The sequence below is a fragment of the Abrus precatorius genome, unplaced genomic scaffold, assembly GCF_003935025.1.
Source record: "Abrus precatorius isolate BTA unplaced genomic scaffold, Abrus_2018 Scaffold4, whole genome shotgun sequence".
In the NCBI taxonomy this organism is placed as follows: Eukaryota; Viridiplantae; Streptophyta; class Magnoliopsida; order Fabales; family Fabaceae; genus Abrus; species Abrus precatorius.
In genome coordinates, this window is record NW_020874384.1 from 12,853,064 (window position 1) to 12,872,290 (window position 19,227).

The 19,227-nt window shown below is 28.8% G+C and overlaps 2 protein-coding genes across 3 annotated transcripts; one reads left to right on the forward strand and one right to left on the reverse strand.

The window, feature by feature from the left end:
* Nucleotides 1-488: 488 nt before the first annotated feature.
* On the reverse strand, nucleotides 489-3,105 carry LOC113864959 (putative 12-oxophytodienoate reductase 11). The gene is made up of 5 exons (XM_027499229.1): nucleotides 2,955-3,105; nucleotides 1,911-2,051; nucleotides 1,684-1,814; nucleotides 1,421-1,573; nucleotides 489-1,120 (listed from the first exon to the last, which is right to left on the reverse strand). The coding sequence occupies exons 1-5, from the start codon at nucleotides 3,023-3,025 to the stop codon at nucleotides 528-530; spliced, it is 1,089 nt and encodes a 362-aa protein (XP_027355030.1). The 5' UTR covers nucleotides 3,026-3,105; the 3' UTR covers nucleotides 489-527.
* Nucleotides 3,106-7,865: 4,760 nt separating this feature from the next.
* LOC113864326 (protein ZINC INDUCED FACILITATOR-LIKE 1-like) lies at nucleotides 7,866-14,144 on the forward strand. 2 transcript variants are annotated; one of them, XM_027497920.1, is made up of 17 exons: nucleotides 7,866-8,019; nucleotides 8,760-8,800; nucleotides 9,307-9,367; nucleotides 9,462-9,564; nucleotides 9,644-9,746; nucleotides 9,905-9,958; nucleotides 10,049-10,111; nucleotides 10,367-10,416; nucleotides 10,559-10,634; nucleotides 10,782-10,964; nucleotides 11,257-11,344; nucleotides 12,118-12,203; nucleotides 12,293-12,400; nucleotides 12,544-12,588; nucleotides 12,673-12,761; nucleotides 13,423-13,466; nucleotides 14,035-14,144. In XM_027497920.1, exons 1-17 carry the CDS (start codon nucleotides 7,866-7,868, stop codon nucleotides 14,142-14,144), a joined length of 1,458 nt encoding a protein of 485 aa, XP_027353721.1. The 2 variants fall into 2 exon arrangements, with proteins under 2 accessions (XP_027353721.1, XP_027353722.1); XM_027497921.1 differs by lacking the exon at nucleotides 8,760-8,800 and having other exon boundaries at nucleotides 7,932-8,019.
* The last annotated feature ends 5,083 nt before the right edge of the window (nucleotides 14,145-19,227 follow it).

A 19,227-nucleotide genomic window follows, 5' to 3' on the forward strand; every position in this document is an offset into this window, starting at 1 on the left:
AATTCCACCTCTCTTCCAACATTACCACTATGAAAACAAGCTATACAGCTGATTCCTCAAAATCTTTAACTTCTTTGTACATTTGAAAACATTTCATATATAAATTCTTGAAAGATCGAGTATTTGATATATTCCAAAGCCACACACACTGACTAAAATTATATTTTAATCTAAAAAAATAGTTTTGGATAAAACTAATTGTTTTTCTAAATAAATGTTCAACCAATTAGCAAGCTTACTATTACATGAACAATATCGAATTTGTTAATTCAGAAGTCAAACATGTTAGAGCTCCACAAAATACTTGATCAACAAAAATTAAGACAACCATTGGCATCCCTTTTCTTTATTGACAACAATACTTTTTTCAGAAACCAATGCAAACATTTTATTATTAATAGTGACAATGCTATTATGTTACATTATCTTATTGAGTGAAAAATGAAAATTTCAATTATGCAGCAACTTTTCTAACTCAAATTCTGTACGAGAAATTGACTAAGGAACACTCCTCAATCATGTGATTCTTAAACAATGCTTTCAAGAAAGGGGTAGTCAGTATAACCTATAACTGGATCAGAAGTGTAGAAAGTGTCCCTATTGTGCTTGTTTAGTGGTGCATCAAGCTCAAATCTCTTAGGCAAATCTGGATTAGCCAAAAACAAACGACCATATGCAACAAGATTTGTCCTGTTCTCAATCACAGCCCTGTTGCCTTCTTCTCTATCATAACCCCCAGCAACAATAAAAGTGCCACTAAAAGCCTTCTTCATTGGTACAAGGCTATAAGGGCTTTCTTTATTTTCTCCAGATATGTCCCATCTTGGCTCAACCATGTGGCAATAAAGAACACCATGTTTGTTAAGAGATTTGACCATGTAGAGGCCCAAAGCTTCAGGGTTAGAATCAACACATTCATTGTAGTCTGAAAAAGGTGATAGTCTCATTCCAACTCTATCTGCCCCTATTTCTTGAACAACAGCTTCAACAACTTCTAGTGCAAAGCGGCAACGATTCTCTAGAGACCCACCATATTTGTCTGTTCTGTTGTTAACTTGATCTTTCAAAAATTGGTCAATTAGAAAACCATGTGCCCCATGGATCTCAACTCCATCAAAGCCTACAACCACAATTTAATATCATGACCATCACAATGAGGTGTAACACTATACATATATACATGAACACAGAAATTTATTGAAAAAATTTATTAATTAAGGTGTAGTACATTTGTGCTACTTAGTTATGTTTCAATTCATTTCCCTTTGTTAAATTGTATGAACCATGTTGAGTAACAAACCTATGGCATATATATTCCTTTCCACAATAATAGCCTATCATGTAGCCTTCAGTGTTACCAATAACTAATATGAAGATACATTAAAATTCCTATATTTGTCTATTGTAGTTGGTGATTTACCTGCTTCCATAGCATTCCTTGCAGCAAGTCTGAAGTCATTGACAATATGAGGAATTTCATCTGTTCTTAGCTGCCTTGGTTTCAGGTCATTACCATCTTGTGCCAGTGGCTTGTTAGTTGATGATATTGGAGCTTGCCCATTTGGCTTAAAATCTGCAGAGAAAATTGAACAAAATATGATCAATTATATTCTACAAAATTGACTAAGAAATAGTTATTTAAAATAGAATATTATCAGGAAATTGTCATCAAATTTTATATACCTGGATCTGAAACCCTTCCAACATGACAAATCTGACAGAAGAATATACCACCTTTGGCATGAACAGCATCCACAACAGGTTTCCATGCTTCGATTTGCTCTCTTGACCATATCCCAGGTGTGTTTGGATGGCTTTATACACATCAAAAGACAAAAATTTATATCCATATAAATTTGTGTTCTAAAGCTTAGAATTGATATGATATAGTTAATTGAGTTGGAAATTACTTTTGAGAAGTGGGTGAAATAGAATTAGCTTCAGCTATCAAAAGACCTCCCTTGCTAGCTCTTTGAGAGTAATATATGGCAGCATGGGGCTGAGGAACATTATTGTAAGATCTTGCTCTAAACAGTGGTGCCAAAACGATTCTGAAAATGCAAGGACAAAACAATTGCATAAACCGAACGATTCTTAACAAAAGTAGTTGTTCAAACATTGTGTTAATATCATTTATGCCACTAGAGTTTATGCATGTGCAACTTGTCCTACATCTTAGCTTATTGACATACCCTTCTTCACTGACCTAAGGTGAATGGAAATTAAAGAAACTAAATATAGAACATCGCAATAATTAAATAAATTATATATATAGACTGTGCATTGTGGATGTACCTGAAGTTTTTTAATATAAAGTTTGATAATGGTAAGAGATCTTAAAATGTAGAAAATACAAGTAGATAGTTATCTTTTAATTCACTTAAAATTTTATGGTATAATTGAATTTGATTTGGCGATAAAATGAATATTATTTAAGATCTTGACTGTGTTAGTTTTCTTTTCATATGTGGAAATAACATTTTCAACAATATGTTAAGTCCACATGAAACTTATCTATTTCATTTTTTTTAATCATTTATTTATCAGTTTCCTAACCTTATGAACAACAAATTTTCAAAGCCACATGACTAACCACTAATTACAAATCTTGTCAAAACTTTCGATTTTTAATCAGTTTTGGATTTCTCTCTGTGAAATATGTTAAATGGATTTTATTGAATATATACAATTATACCCATTTAAACTCTCTGATCTAAATCAATGTTAGGTGTAAATGTATCTAAAGTAGAATTTGTTAATGTCACTTCACATTTATGTGAGACACACAAAAGGCATAAAATAAAGAAATTGAAATGTTGAAAACTAAGATTGATTTATATGCACATAACTCTTATAGGAGCTATTTGAAATCCTCCAATATGCTAACTGGGTAGCTGAGATATCAATATTAAGGAGCTACTTGAAATAGGAAAAAAAGAAAAACACAAAAATACCTATGGGAAAGACTGAAGTTTCCCATCGTGTAAGGAGTAAGAAGAGGAATGGCATGATTTTGTTCAGGCATTTTTGGGTCGAATTATTTGTCTTCTTTTCCTTTTTGTTTTTTTTCTTCCTAATTGGTCTTTCTTCCCTTTTATTTCGATTGTGTAAATGCAGATTCAGTCATGTATTTATACATATCTGGGTGTTTACTTTGGTCAAACAAGGTTATCACAGTCAACATGTGATGATATGATGTATGAGAGTGCGTCAATTTAGTTGCATAGTTCATATTGTATGTCTCATGCTGTTTATTTTTCTTTTTAAGCAAATTCGTTTGTCAACATTGACTTTTATGTTTTCGATAATGTTGGTTCGTTGAATACTATTTATTTTTCCTTTTTACTTAAAAAACATCAAAGATGAAGAGTTTATCCCACTTTTTATTTAAAATATTTATTAATTTTGATTATTAATTTATATGTGTCTTCTATCTTTATCGTTCTGTTCATTTTGTTAAGAATGTTTGTTGGGCTGGTCTCGCTCGACATGGGCTTTCAGAAAGAAAAAGAAAACTTCATATACACTCACATATATAGTAATAGTACGTAGGTTTGTGTTTTACGATATATATATCTTTCATTAAATTATAGAACACAGGTATTATTGATATATAGCTTCATTAAGCCCTTAACTAACCTCCATCAAATTAAACAAACGTGTTAGATGTGACAAATTAAAAGTTAACGTGATAATTGTATAACTACTCATATTCATGATAGGTACTTATAAGTTAAAGAGTTAAAATAATTATTTTTTGAGAGGCAAAAAATTATTTCATAATTTTAAAAATTTAATTAAGATTAAATTAAATTATGAAATTGATCATTTAACTTCTAAAATTATGAAAAAAATTTGCAATAGTTAAGATTTTAAAATAATATTAATTAATCTTAATATGCTTAACTAACTTGCATAGAATTCATTGAATGTGTTAGATGTAATAAATTAAAAATTTATTTGTGGGGAGATAAAAGAATTATTTCATAATTTTAAGGTTAAAACTGAGACTAAGTGGCATATGGCATCATCCCCAGACTGGTAACAAACTTGGTAAGTACCATAGCCTTGAGTAAAATTTGAAGAAGGTTGAAAGGAACAATCAAAACTAGAAGAATTCCAAGTTGAAGAGAAATTAGCAATGTTGTTGTTAGGAATAGGATTTGGACCAGTATCAGTGTGTGCCACATTTACAGAGAATGCATAATAAAATAATTAAAAATAGTGAGTAATAAATTATGCTTACTGAGAAACAAATAAGTAATGAAGAACAATATGGGTCGAATAAATGACGTAATATCAGTTGCTATCTCTGTCATTTTACTTCCGTGTTCAAATTGGATTTTTCTGTCTCTCAGAATTATTAATGATAATTTGATAACTAAGTCAAATTCACAATCAATTTGTGTTCAATCAGTACTCAGCATCTTATTAAAGGAGAACAACTTTTATTTTTTTTCACATAAGAACGTGTACTAATAATGAGTCAATGAAAAGAAAGATGATGATAAATGGACCATGCACTTTGCCAAGACACTGCTTTTTTGTTGCACCGACACACTCGTCCATAAGAAAACATCGTGTTTGGATAAAGAGAAAATCATCACATATGCGTGTCATATCTATATCGTATATGCATAGATATATACAAGCGAACGTATTTGTATTCGTATTCGTATTCGCTACGTACTGCATTTTCTAACAAATTGCTTGGTTTTAGCTCATGTGAGGCAGAGACAAGCATATGGAGAATCTTATTTTCATGGCATTATAGAAAACAGCTTTACATGTAAAGTTGCTGATGTTATTGGACAAAACTAGTTTTTACTGTCCATGATCGTTGTTAGATTGAGGAGGACCCACCTAGGGTTATCAACTTGTAGCCAGATGATGATGCTATGACTTTTATTTTTTATGTGAATGAATAATAGTAGCATTGTTTTTGTTAGATTGAGGAGGAACCACTTGGCTTTTTCTAATTCAATTTAAATAGCATTTTGTTTATTATTTTGAGAAAATTATATTTGCATTTTCTAAGAGTTAATGTAATTTTATTTAATATACTACGATTATATAAATTTTAAAAGTCAAAGTCATGTAAAACAACAAATTGCCAGCTACCCAATTTTGTCAGAGCTTTTGTGTCAACTGACCCATCTTTAAAAGTCATTTTCTTTGAGAAATACAATTTGGTGACAATGAAGAGTTGCATTGTTCATCAGAAATTTTATTATAAATTAGTTTTTAAAGTGATACGAAAAAAAAAGAGTAATTATTTTAGAAAATAAAAAGTTAAGCAAAACATGTGCTTTAAGATACACTGTTGGTTCTTGATTTGAGAAGTTTAACTAATTTGAAAGGATGAAAACAAATAATGGCTTTCAATTTCAATAATGAAAATGTCAATTTCTTCTATCTTGTCTGATGATCTTGAGTATCCCATGGATCTCTCATGCTTCAATGTAATGGAACTCATCCCTGTTTGACAGATTTAAATGTCTCCTTTTCCTCGGTTGACACTCTTTTATCTTTTTTCTTTTTTCAATTTGATTCATCTATTTAAAATAAAATAATTTCTATAATATCTATAAACTTAAAAATAATATTATATCTATTTTCTATTTCTCTTTGATCGTCCCAATTTCAGGACATTATCATTCATGGCCAGCCTGTTAGTGTGTCCCGTGAAATCTAGTTTCACGATTCCTGATTTTCATACAGCGAAGTTTTTTCAATTTAAAATAGGTTTTTTTTTTATCTCATTTAATTTAGATTTGACCCAATCAAAAAATTTTATATATACAAATATCTGAATTTAAAATTTTACTTAAATAATATGAAGAAATAAGTTAGGTTTCTTTGTGAAGTTAAAATATTATATAAATTTTTTACTTATTTTTTCAGAAATAAAATATCATGTATTTAATTAAAAGAAAATAATTGAAATAAAGTTCTTGAAACAAATCCAACTGATGATGGCGCTTAAAAGAGTGTGCCGCGGGGACACAGCGGTGAATCTCAGACAGACAAACCCCACCTTCATCTACCTCTTACATTTTTCAGTTTCCAGCTCTTGCTTTCAACCCTAATTATAAAAAATCATAGTTAATATTTTTAAATTTTAAGAAATAAAAACATACTTTAAATATATTAATTATTAATTTCTTTCATAACTTTATTTTATATGATATTTATGTTAATAAAATTTATATAAACTTTTATATTTTCTTGTAAATACTTATATATATTTATAATTCTTTTTTTATTATTTTAAGTAAAAATTTTCAAAATATTTATATATCTTTAATTTCATAAAAATATACATATTTTTTCTATTAAATATTGCAAAACTCCTTATTTTTCTTTAATATCGTTTTCAAATACTTTCTCTTATATGCTTTTTTTTTAAAAAAAATAAGCTCACACATATGATTTATTGTATTTAAATACATTTTTTAATTTTTTCATACTTTACGAATTTAAAATTTACTTTTAGAGTCTTATTTTTTAAATTCATTGATCTTAATATGTGTTGATTGTTGATATTTTTTTGTACTATATGATAAAAATATTATTTTAAAATTTATAAATATATTGATCTTTTTATCATTTTTGTACGTATGGTTTGTAATTAAGTAAATTAAAATAATTTTAAAAATATTATTTAATATATATATATATATACATATATTATTGCTTTACATGCTAATTAATGGCATGAGTATTTTTATAATATAATATACATATTTTTTATTATTTGATAAATTATTTATTTTTTTATAAATAAGATTAAAGAAAGTAAACAATAAGAATTTATATATCATAAGCTTTTATTAAAAATAACAAAAGATCACAAGATGCAAAGCATTGATAACATTAAATGTTATTATTTATTATTTTTTTGTAAATGTAATTTAAATACTCTCTAATGTTACAAAGATTTTTACAGTTGTTGTCGAATTATGGATTGCTATATCAGTAAAATTCGTTATTTTTTGTCATAATTAGTATAAAAATCATATTTTTAGTGTATTTTAATTAGTTGATAAGGTGAAAGTTTTATATTAATATGTACTAAAATTAATTTATTTTATTGTATATCATTGAACATTAAAAAACTGTATACATTTTACCAATCAAAAATTAATTTTCAAAATTTTAAATAAACATACACATTTTATTAAAAACTTATAATTAAACATAATTTCATCACATATCTTAATTATATTTAAAACAACCAGATTTAACAGCTTAAAACCCAGAATTTATCTTCTTCCAGTTTTCGTCCTTTGTCAGTGTACAACTGGTTACATTTAACTTTGCGACGTGTGCAATGATGTCACTTGTTAACATGTGTTAGTCTAACAGCGGAGACCATTCAACAACAATAATAACAGTTAACCATTGTCATGCTGGCTGATCAATGATCATTACATGGATCGCTAAATTTTATGAAATATTATTTATTGTTATATTTTTTAAATTCTTTTAGATCTCTTTCAATTTTTTTTATTAGACTTTGTTATTCCCTTTTTTTCCTGATAATGACGACTGCTTTGCACGTCTTTAAGTTGCTTTAGTTGATTTTTTTTATAATAAATATCCTTTCATAAATAATCATTACCTCACTTGTTGCAGCAACTGCACTAAATAAAAGAAAAGATTTTACATGTGTCTTCATATATAACGTGTGAGAAACGAGGCCAGACCTTGTGTTTGATTTGGTTTTTTCCAATTTGAAACAAAGGACACCTTCAAGAGATTCTCTCTTGGCTGTATTGTGTGTACTTTTGGCTCCTCAAGCATTGGTTGTTCCATCTTGTGTTTCAAAACAAAGTGGGTTGAATAGATATTCTCTCACAAACATGGAAGAGGAGAATGTTAAACAACCATTGTTGGAGAATAAGTACCATAAGGACTGCCCTGGTTGTAAGGTGGATCAAGCCAAAGAGCTGAGTCAAGGACAGGGTGTACCCATTAAAAATCTTTTGATCATATGGATGGTGGTGTTATGTGCTGGTAATCATTTAAGTTTGAACTCAGTGTTTAATATTTTCACTTCTGGACAAGTTTGTTCATTCTTCAAATATGCTAATGCTACTGTGATAAGTTCTAATCATTAACGGAATGTCAAGTATCCTTAACTTGTGCAAAGGTCTTTCAGTTTGATCATGTCATGTGAGGATCATCTAACTTTTGTATGTGCTTTTGCATCAGACGTACATGGTTTCCTCCCACAGGGGTTGCTAAAGTAGCTGAAAATTCAGCAAGGTTGGCAAAAAAATGGTGTCTAATTTTGGAATTGAAACTGCATGTAAAGTTAACACGTTACCTTAATCTTTTCAACAAAATCTGCGTTACTTGTTCTTTCCTAGTTGTACCTCAGTACATCCTTTTTCTTTTCTTGGAGAAAATCAGAAAAATGATGTGTCACTACTTATAGCATGTTTGCAACCGTGTTTGAACATGGTTAAGACTTTTGCCTAATCAAACGTGAATCTGAACACAGACTCACTGGTGACTTACTGAATTTATATGATTCTTCATTTTATCTTTCTCTTTAATGTCTGAAATTGTGTACCTTGGCCTAAATGGCAGTACCCCCTATGAGTTGTTTTATGGGATTTTCAATTTTAATATTTAGGAACTGAAATCTGTGTTTGATTCTATGCCCCAGTTGCTGTGAATTTTTCTATCTTTCTGAACCGGTTGAAAATACTTTGTCCTTTTCTGACACCACTTTATTTTTTCCTCTACAGCACTGCCTATATCATCTCTCTTTCCGTTCCTTTACTTTATGGTGAGTTTAACTATCTACTGGGGTTTACTGTTATCTTTCACATGATGCATGCTCTTGTTTTTTTACTTTGTTATGTCTTTGAAATTACCTGAACGCATATGAAGGAGGACTTTTTGTTAATTTTGAGTGCTTCAAGCTCAACTACAGTGTTTATTTTATTTACATTTTTATAATTAATATACGAAGATCAGAAGTGAATTATTCCTCTAATCCGCTCATCATTAATCAGAATATTTTCTTTAATATACAAAATTACAAAGTACCCTCCATTGATTTTCAAATTTCCTCAAACAGCCATTTCTGTTCCCTCTCAACCGTGTAATTTTGAAGTCAGACTGATTATTGCAAACTGTTGGATGGGCCAATGTCATTGTCTAATTGCATGTTGCTTTTCCTTGTGCTTTCTTGTTTGTAATGCGATGCTCAAGAAATCAAACCTTTGGTTAATGTTAAACTTTAATGATGCACATAATATACATTCTCAATGATGCAACATTTATTTTCAGGTAAGGGATTTGCATATTGCAAAGACAGAAGCTGATGTTAGTTCTTATGCTGGTTATGTGGGTAAGACTACTATTTAATTTTTCCATTCTTTGAAATCTTTCATTGTTTTCTTAATAAGTTCATTATGGTGGCTATATGATAAAATATGTTGTAGGATCCGCATACATGTTTGGCAGATGTTTGACATCTGTATTGTGGGGAATTATAGCTGATCGCTATGGTCGAAAGCCTGTTCTAGTTATAGGGGTCATCACAGTGTAAGCAAATCTGTCAATGAATTGAATTTAAGTTATGCTGTGCAGTTTCCCATATTTATCAACGGTTATTTGATTTTAGTGTCATTTTCAACACACTATTTGGCCTTAGCACAACTTTTTGGATGGCTTTGACCATGAGATTTCTTTTGGGAAGTTTAAATGGTTTGCTTGGACCAGTGAAGGTACCATTGTTTTTAACACCTAAATAGTTAGCACTTCAATTTTCATCCACCAGCACCAGGACACAAAATTTGAATGTATGCACTTGGATTCATAACTTGTTTAATCTCATTAGAACTTCTGGTTTTATGTCCATTTGGCTAACTTCTCTCGTTTACAGGCCTATGCTACTGAACTTTTTCGGGAAGAACACCAAGCTCTAGGACTCTCAACTGTAAGCATCACCAACTATTGGAATTTGTATACTATTAGTTGTTAGAATTTTATTTACATAGTAATAATTCAAAGTTTGATCTTCTTTTAGGTCAGTGCAGCTTGGGGCATAGGTTTAATCATTGGCCCAGCACTGGGGGGCTATCTGGCTCAGGTACTCTATTTTGCCTAATATATGTTGCAAAAAGCTTTGAATTTCGGACATGCTCATAATGACTTGTTTTGAAAGACCTTGGCCAATAATTCTTTTCTTAATTGAGGATTAGAAAGCTTTGAAGTCCATCTCCCATGTTCAAACAAATGGTCTTGTGCATGTTTCTTACTTTTTGTGTTGTTAAGTACTAAAGTTTCTGTATATGTACACAATTGTCACTTGTTCTCTAATTCTATTGAAAAATTTTCATTGCAGCCAGTAGAGAAATACCCTCATATATTTCCAAAAAATTCCTTTTGGGATAAGTAAGTGGACAACTGGACATTTTCTGCTCTATAATTTTATGAAATTTAAGGATTCAATTTTGTCTCTCATCTTTGACCTTTATCATTTTATCCTTTAATGTTGTGCTGATCTTCATTTGTCTAAACATAAATCTTTCTGCAGGTTTCCATACTTCTTGCCCTGCTTTGCAATATCAGCAGTTTCATTTGTAGTCTCTATTTTCTGTATATGGATTCCAGTATGTATCTTAAGGCTCTAAAATATTTATTCATTAAACTACAGAATTTTCTATCTTGTCCATGTTCTGTTACTTTAATAAAACACTTTTATGATAACATTTATAAAGCAGGACCATTTTGTGTGATATTGTTTAAAATACCTGCAGGAAACACTTCACAACCACGGAAATGAATCAAAAGATGATGCTGAAGCTATAGAGAATGGAAGCAGTAAGGCTGACAGAGACGAGAAAATCCAAAAGAACGAAAACCTCCTCCTGAACTGGCCATTAATGTCATCTGTCATTGTTTATTCTGTTTTCTCACTTCATGATATTGCTTATCAAGAGGTATCAATCTTGAATAATTCTAAATCCTGATTACAAACCCTCTTAACTATTAAATGAAAAAATTATCAAATGTTTTTCATATTTTCAAGATAATAAATGCATTTATTTATTTTTTAATGTAATACATGCTTTATAAAGTAGAGGGGGTATTGTTAGGAAAATTATTAGGAGGATATTGCAAAGCTTTGCAAAGCTCATCATTCCTTGATACTTAACGAGGGTAAAATGGTCTATGCATCTCCTTTAATGGATGCTGTTTGGATTTTACCGCTTTGTATCCTGCTTTCTTCAGATTTTCTCATTATGGGCTGTCAGTTCTCCAAGGCTAGGGGGTTTGAACTTTACAACTGATGATGTTGGTAATGTTCTTTCAATATCAGGTGCACCTCTGGAACCTATAATAGCTGCTTATTAATGTTAGGCTTATATATTTCCTTCTTAACTTTCCATCCATAAAGATTGCACATAAATTTTATGCAATGCCATATGGTACTGGTTTTGTTGAGTGAATTTTTCTGATTTGGTTTCCAAACTTCGATCAAATATTTTTAAACACATCTTGGTCATGGCCATAATTTAGTGTTTGTTTTGAGAATGAGTTTCTTGACATAATGATTATATTCTGTGTGTGGATTTGTAACTTCACAGAAACATGTTTTGATATCAAATGCCATAGATGTCTCAAATATCATATCTTTCTGTGCTTAAATCAGGATTATTCAGTCGTTTTATATGGTAAAAATTACTTTGATCTCAAAAAGTTACTAATTCAATTCTATATTGTGCGTCAAGCTGAATTTTATATGATTGTATATCTATCCAGGTCTCTATAATAGTTTTGGTTGCCAAATTTTCTCTTTTATAACACTCCAGAATGCTATGACTTTAATAGTAAGGTTCTTCTATCTTTTTCATTATAAAAGAGGAATTAGAAACAACAAAAAAGTTTGCATAACAATCAGTTTTAAACAATATTGACATAATAAATATACCAATTGAACCACATTGTATTTATTCCTTTGGTTCTGTACTTTAATTGTTTATACTTTGGGTTGGCATTGTGACAAAGGTATATTTTGTATTTAATGTTGATCTTTGTATTCCTATTACATGATAGATATTTGGTATAATTACTGAATTCTCAAATGTTCAGGTTTTGCACTTATCATCTACCAACTTTCCTTATACCCATCTGTGGAAAAAATATTTGGACCTATTCATATTGCCCGCATCTCGGGGGTTAGTTTTCACCTAATTGTGGCAACCATTGCATTTCAGCATTTCATTTTTTGTTATTTGAAATATGAACTGTTTGATTCCATATGCAGATATTATCTCTACCACTTTTGCAAAGTTACCCCTTCATAGCATTGTTGTCTGGCTTAGCACTATTCATAGTGATAAGTATTGCCTCAATTCTGAAGAATATTTTGTCTGTAAGTGCAGCTGTTTATTTATTTATAAGTGATTTAGAAACTACAATTCAATACGATGATTCTCTAAACCTCAGGAGATCAGTTTCATTGATTCAGAAAAGTTTCTTTATGTTCACTAATTGTTTTCTTTCTATTGGATTTAGCTGACCATTATAACTGGTTTGTTCCTTATACAAAACCGAGCTGTGGTAAACTTTTAGATAATTTTGTTTTCTTCTGTTTCAATACAAAGGTTGAGATTAGTATATATGACATGTTGATTTGGAAAACAGGAACAACACCAAAGGGGGGCAGCTAATGGCATTTCTATGACAGGCATGTCACTATTCAAAGCTATTGGCCCTGCTGCTGCTGGTGCAGTGTGAGTGGTCCTATGAATTTCTTTTCAGCTTTTGTTTGACTTACTTGTCACTTTATAAAAAGTGAATTTAGATCTCAACAAGGGATTCATGTTTTAAATGATACTTGCTCATATTAATGTCAGGTTCTACCATATGATCATAACTTACCTAATCTAATTCATTTGTGACTGAAACTTCTAACTAATTTCCTTTATGACATGCTCCTTTTCATACCTAACATTTTGTTGACTTAATTGAATGATCAAGGCAGCCTGTTTCTTGTCAATGCACACCTTTGCGTGTTGTCGGTTTAATTCATTAGCAGTTGACAAATTTTTTCTTAGTAAAAGTTTTTAAACACTTACTTTTTTACTACACCTATTGAAAATTGGGTCTTGCTTAAGGAATTATAAAAAATTGTTTTTTTATGTAAATTTATTATTTTTTCAAATATTTATAAAATATAAAAATTTATTCATCCATATAAGTGAAGAGAATTTTTTTCATTTATTTATCTTTTATTTCAACTCATTCAAGCATAAATCTTTCTACTTTACTTTTACTCTCTTCTGTCCTTTTATTTCTTCTTTTTTTTTTTTTTTTCTCTATTTCACCCCTGATCCAATTAGCATTTGCCTTGAAAACTATGTACAATTTTCTTATATGATCATGGCAATGCAGATTAACTTGGTCACAGAAACGGATGGATGCTTCATTCCTCCCAGGTATGATGCTAATTAATTTGTTTGTGCTGGTTTAGCTTTCATATATGGTAGGTGGGAACTTTGTCTAAAATTAATATGAAAGTAAATAGCAAACTTGTTTTCAAATCTGTAGGGACATAAGTTCAAATATCAGATTTATTTTTGTCAATCTAAGACTGTTGAAGGACAAATGAAAAAGCAAATGTAGAACTGAATCACGTGTATTCTTTATCTATCCACTTCTCTGTGTTTGAGTAAACAGGATGCATGATAAACTACTGTATTATTACACTAAAACTGTCCAGAAAGTTTCCAATTTACAAAATTAATATTGCAAAACCTGATTTAATTTTTTTTTGTTTCAGATTTTTATGGATTAAACCCACATCAAACTTGATTGAATCAGGTTAAATAAGTCTACATATAAGTTGAACTTAAAAGAATTGCTTTGACTTGTGTAAAAATTGATTAATAACAAAAAATGAGTTGAAGAGTATGTCTGAAAGAGTGTTGGTAGCTTTTGTCAAGTTAATAAGAGCATCTACCTTTTGCTAGCTGTAGTACCTTAGTATTGTACATATAATTGCAGGCACCCACATGGTCTTCTTAGCACTGAACTTGGTTGAAGGACTTGGAATACTAATGATGTTCAAACCATTCCTTGGTGAAAAGAAGGAAACACATTCAAGTCAGATATAATGATACCAACAGGGCATGCGACATCTCCCTGAGCTGTGGTGTCTATTATAGGGGAAATTGATGGAAACTTGGGACAGTGATGATTCATGAAAAATTCATGGCAGCAATTTCTACACGTAACTGGCCACTTTTCGCCACCCATCAAACACAAAGAAAGGTAAAAAGAATGGAAGGAAAATGAAAAATGAATCCTACATTTTATGCTTCTAAAGTTGAAAGTGGCAGCACTACTTCCCCTTTGGTTTTCTATTTCATGCCCGTTTATAATTTCTTTCAGCCAAGTGTAATGGAATTTATCAACCACCCTATATAATCTATTTTTTTATATTGTGTATTTAATTTTTAATTTAATATTAATTATAATTTTTTAATTTATTTTTAATATAGGAAAGTTTTTATGATCAATAATTATAATATTCATTTTTTAAAATTAAAAATTAGTATAATATATTTTTAATTAATTATTTTAAAAAATTAATTTAATTATCCACACAGCACACACAAAAATATTAATAATTGAATTTTTTTTTAAAATGACTACTTAAAGCATTCGCTACCATCAATTGAGAAGTTGGAATATGTATATTCATTCTAAATATCGATCAAAGGTTGGGAATATAAAGCTGAAGAGTATATATGATGGCTAAGGCCAAGAAAGTATTAATTACGAGTCCCACAAGATTCGTATAAAAGGCTTTACCAAATAAAAAAAATATGTATGGAATTTTTATTTTATTTTATTTTATTTTTACACTTCCTCTATTTTTATTTTTTTTCATGATGTTTTTATTAAAAAAGTATAATTTTAAAATATAAATTCTAAAAAATTATAATACAAAGCAAATTTACACAGTAATTTATTTTTAGATGAATTAGTAAGATACCAGTGCGTAATCATAATATATTTAATTTAATAGTATCTATAAAAGTAAAAATAAATTTAATTATAAATAAACGAATAACGTTGAGAGTATGACATTTCTTTTAAAATTACAATAAAATAAACATTGATAAAAATTCTAACAAATTTTATTTTCTATTTAAATATCAAAAGTAACCCCAAAAATTTTCTGTAAATAAAATATTTTAGAAAACTATATTAAAATTTGTATAATGTATAGATAAACATACATTAACACTTTAAAAAAATATAAATTTAAAAAAAGACCATGGTGAAACATACATTTCTTGATATTGCAAGAATTTTTTTTTTAATTCACACAACGATGATAATATATAAATTATCTATATGTTATATAATCATAAAGGTATTAATTTGGCAGCACTTTCTGGTATTCTTTGTATATAAATTCTGTAAAATTTTATTTTGTTTTAAAATATTAGATATTTTCATACCTTTTTTTTTATAAAAAACAAAAAATAATTTTTTGAATCATATAAAAATTAAAGATAAAAATGTATAAATTACTCTATTATTCATAAATTATATAATTATAAAAATAATTACTTTATCTTATTTTTAAATAAAATTAAAAGTATATAAAATAAATGAGTTCTCATTTTAAAATTAAATAACCTTAATTTCTTTATTGAATGAAGAATATTCAGAAATAAAGATCAAAATCTGTTCGATCCAATTATTTTAAAACATAGTTTTATTTTTTATTTAAACAAATAAATAAAGTATTAAATTTAAAATAAAATGAAACTTTAATTTTTACATGACATCTTCCTCACACTAATTAAACTTCCAAATTTAAATATGATTAGCAGATTATTTTTTTCTGTTTTTTTAAGATTTTTTAAAAATTCTAATGATTATTCAACATCTCTTTTTCTTTTTTTCCCTTTCCAATTCATCATTTTTATATTTTCCCATTGTAGTCCTAATTTCTTCACTTGGGATCTTGATCATAATTTTGGCAACATTGGATGCATTACAATTACCTTCATTTTCAATTTCTACGTATGATCTATTAAATTTTTTAATATTAAATTTATATGAAAACATTATAATCATAAAAATTAGTCCTTAAAAAAAATTAAATTCTAATATCAATTGCTATGACAGGATAATAAAATTAAATTAGTCTTGTGACTTGTATTCACATTCACAAGTAGTTTAGGAGATTTCTATTTTTTATATAGACAAAACAAATATTATTAAAAAGAGTTCAAGGGAAACTCAAAACCCGTATACATAAAAAAAATTACTTATTTAAAAAAATAAAAAATAAAAATATACTTATACAAAATTAAGACGGAACACTATTTTTTATTATTTTAATATGTGAATACAAAACACTACTTTCTACTAATTGCATCACAGAAATATTTTTTTAACTATAATGATTCATAAGTTTTATAACAATCTATAACTTCCTATTACAGTATATCAGATCAATAGCAACTAAAAATTCAAAAGACAGCAAAGAAATTGAATGTACAGAAATTTAAGTATCTCATCACGTTTTAAATACAAAATCATATTTCTTTTTATTTTTTTTTCAAAAAGTTTTCAATCAACTCAGTAGATAGGAAGTTAATTATTTTATTGAACCGAAAAGTTAACTCCCATATTAAGTAGCATTATCGTCTTAATACAATTGCATCGTTCCTCATGTGCACTGTCTACAAATCTCCTTAACTAAAATAATGAAAAAGAGACAACAATTCATTTAATAATAATTAATCAAATGCACAATTTAGACGTGTCAAGCAAGTTAAACTCATTATTATTATTATCATTAATGACTTTTAAGTGTCAAAAGATAGAACATACCCAGCAGAAATAGTACATGATTGGTGCATTTTAATTACTTCTTGACATATAATCTAAATGCTATGAAGTTATCAAAGTGCAAGATGTACAACAAATGGATATTGAAGAATCAATGTTAAACTAATATTCAATAAACTGCAAAGTAAGCATAGGCTTGAGATAATCATCTTCCATCGTTAATGATACTTATTCTCCGACTGTTATCCAATTACACGCCCAAATGAATTTGGTATAATATTAATTCTTAATCTCCTCTTGTTATCCAACTATCCAATCAAAGCTTAGAATTTTGACATGTTGGACAACTTAAACTCCAAGATGAAGGATTTCGAGTGCATCATTTCTTCATGAGCATGGTCTAAATCAACATAGGTATGAAGAAAAGAATGCAGAAAGTACTTAATTTTATAGTAAAAAATGGTCTGCTGCAAAGTGCAAAAGGAAAAAAAAAATCTAAAAGCTAAATAACAGCTAGAAACACAAGATAGTTAAATATTACCTTGAGAAAGATAAGTCTACAAGATGGGTATTTTATTAAAAGGTTCTCCTCTCTACCTTTCTACATAGCGCACCTAATGGGTATTAGGCCTTATGAAAATTTACTTTTACATTACCTTTGTGCATTACCCTTTTTTTTTATCACTTTTGAATTAAGTTTGGAACGTATTAAACTCTCTTTCGGACCTTAAATTTTGGAAGGTGTAAAACCACTTTTCGAATTTAATTTTCAAATTTTTAAAATTTAATTTGTAAAAGTGTATTTCATTTCAAAAGTTAAATTTTTCAAGTCATGATAAAAGGATTGTGTAACTTTAAAATATACAAAAATTAATAATCTCCAACAAAACATAAAGTTAACTCTTAGATAATGCAAATAAAAAGTTATTAGGAAATACCTAAACTATTTGTGGAACAAAAAATTGACTAAACTATTTCGACCAAAAAACAAACTGCTAAACTATTTTGACCAAAAAAAATGCTAAACTCAACTATATTATTACTTGTGTATACCATACATTGAAAAACTCCTATAGATGCCAAATATACTAGAAAAATGCTCACAAGTAAACTTCCATATTAAACTTTATACCAATTGAATAATTCAATTTTTATTAGAATTTATAATTCTTTGTTTGAATATTTGTTTTTAATAAATTCAAAATTTTAAGAATTTCTGTTTAAAAATTGAACCTTTTCTGAAGCTGTTCATAGCTTTTGCATACATATACATTGAAATTGTTTCCAAACAATAACCAAGAAATGCATACAAACAAAACAACAATTATTCTAAGCAACATTATACAAGATAGAAGTTATGTATAATAATTTTTTAATAAGAATGACATAATTTAATGTAATTAAATGCATTGATAATGTTACAATTTTCAATAAAGAAAATTGTTATATATATTTTATTATGTTGTAGAATAAATATTACACAGATTAAAAAATCGATAAAACAATATAATGCCCAACTATTCAACAAACCATTTTGAATAGGAAACAGAATGTTTGTAACAAAGTTATTAGTCATAGTCCCTTGAGTCATTAGACATTGCTCCTCCCAAAGTAGTTCAAGGGGTTGGGTTGATGGAGACCGCAGAGCGACATGCACAACTACAAATTCGAGTTGGAGCTTCATGAGAAATTGATCTTGCTTCATGGTGTCATAAACTTTTTGAATAGTAGCAAGTGAATCTTAGGAGACATCAACATGTAAAATAGCTGAGTGTTCAACCTATAGATTGAGGAACATAGAATGATGTTCCTTGAATAGAGAGACTTTCATAAGGATAAGTAGCTATTTCAAATCAAACTGAAACCGTTTGGCATTATGCTAGTTGTAAATGCACTTCAAAATATCCTGCATCTCCTTAACAATAGAAAAGGAACGCACATCATTAACCATCATTTGAGGCTCAACGGAACCTAAAATCCAAGTAATTCAAGGCATTCTTTATTTCATTTCCCATTATTCCAACACAGAAACTTGTAGAAGTCTTGGTTTGTTTGATCCTTGTGAGAGCAACCCTCAAGGCCTCGAACCCCATCCATGAAAAATGAGAAGGGGATTAAAAACCAAGGCTCGAAATGAAAATAATTTTATTTTATATAATGCAATGACAAAATAGGTCCACATGCAAAACATCTATGAACAAATACAAAAGGAGAAATTTGAGGTCATTAAAATGCTCAGTGTGCGAGAATAAGAGCATGTTTCTTTCCATTCTTAAAAAGAAGTTTCTCTTTTCAAAAATAAAAACAAATATGCTCTATAGAAAATAGTGCAAGGAATCGGTATAAGAAAAAGGGAGAAATAAAATTAATAAAGGAAACTTA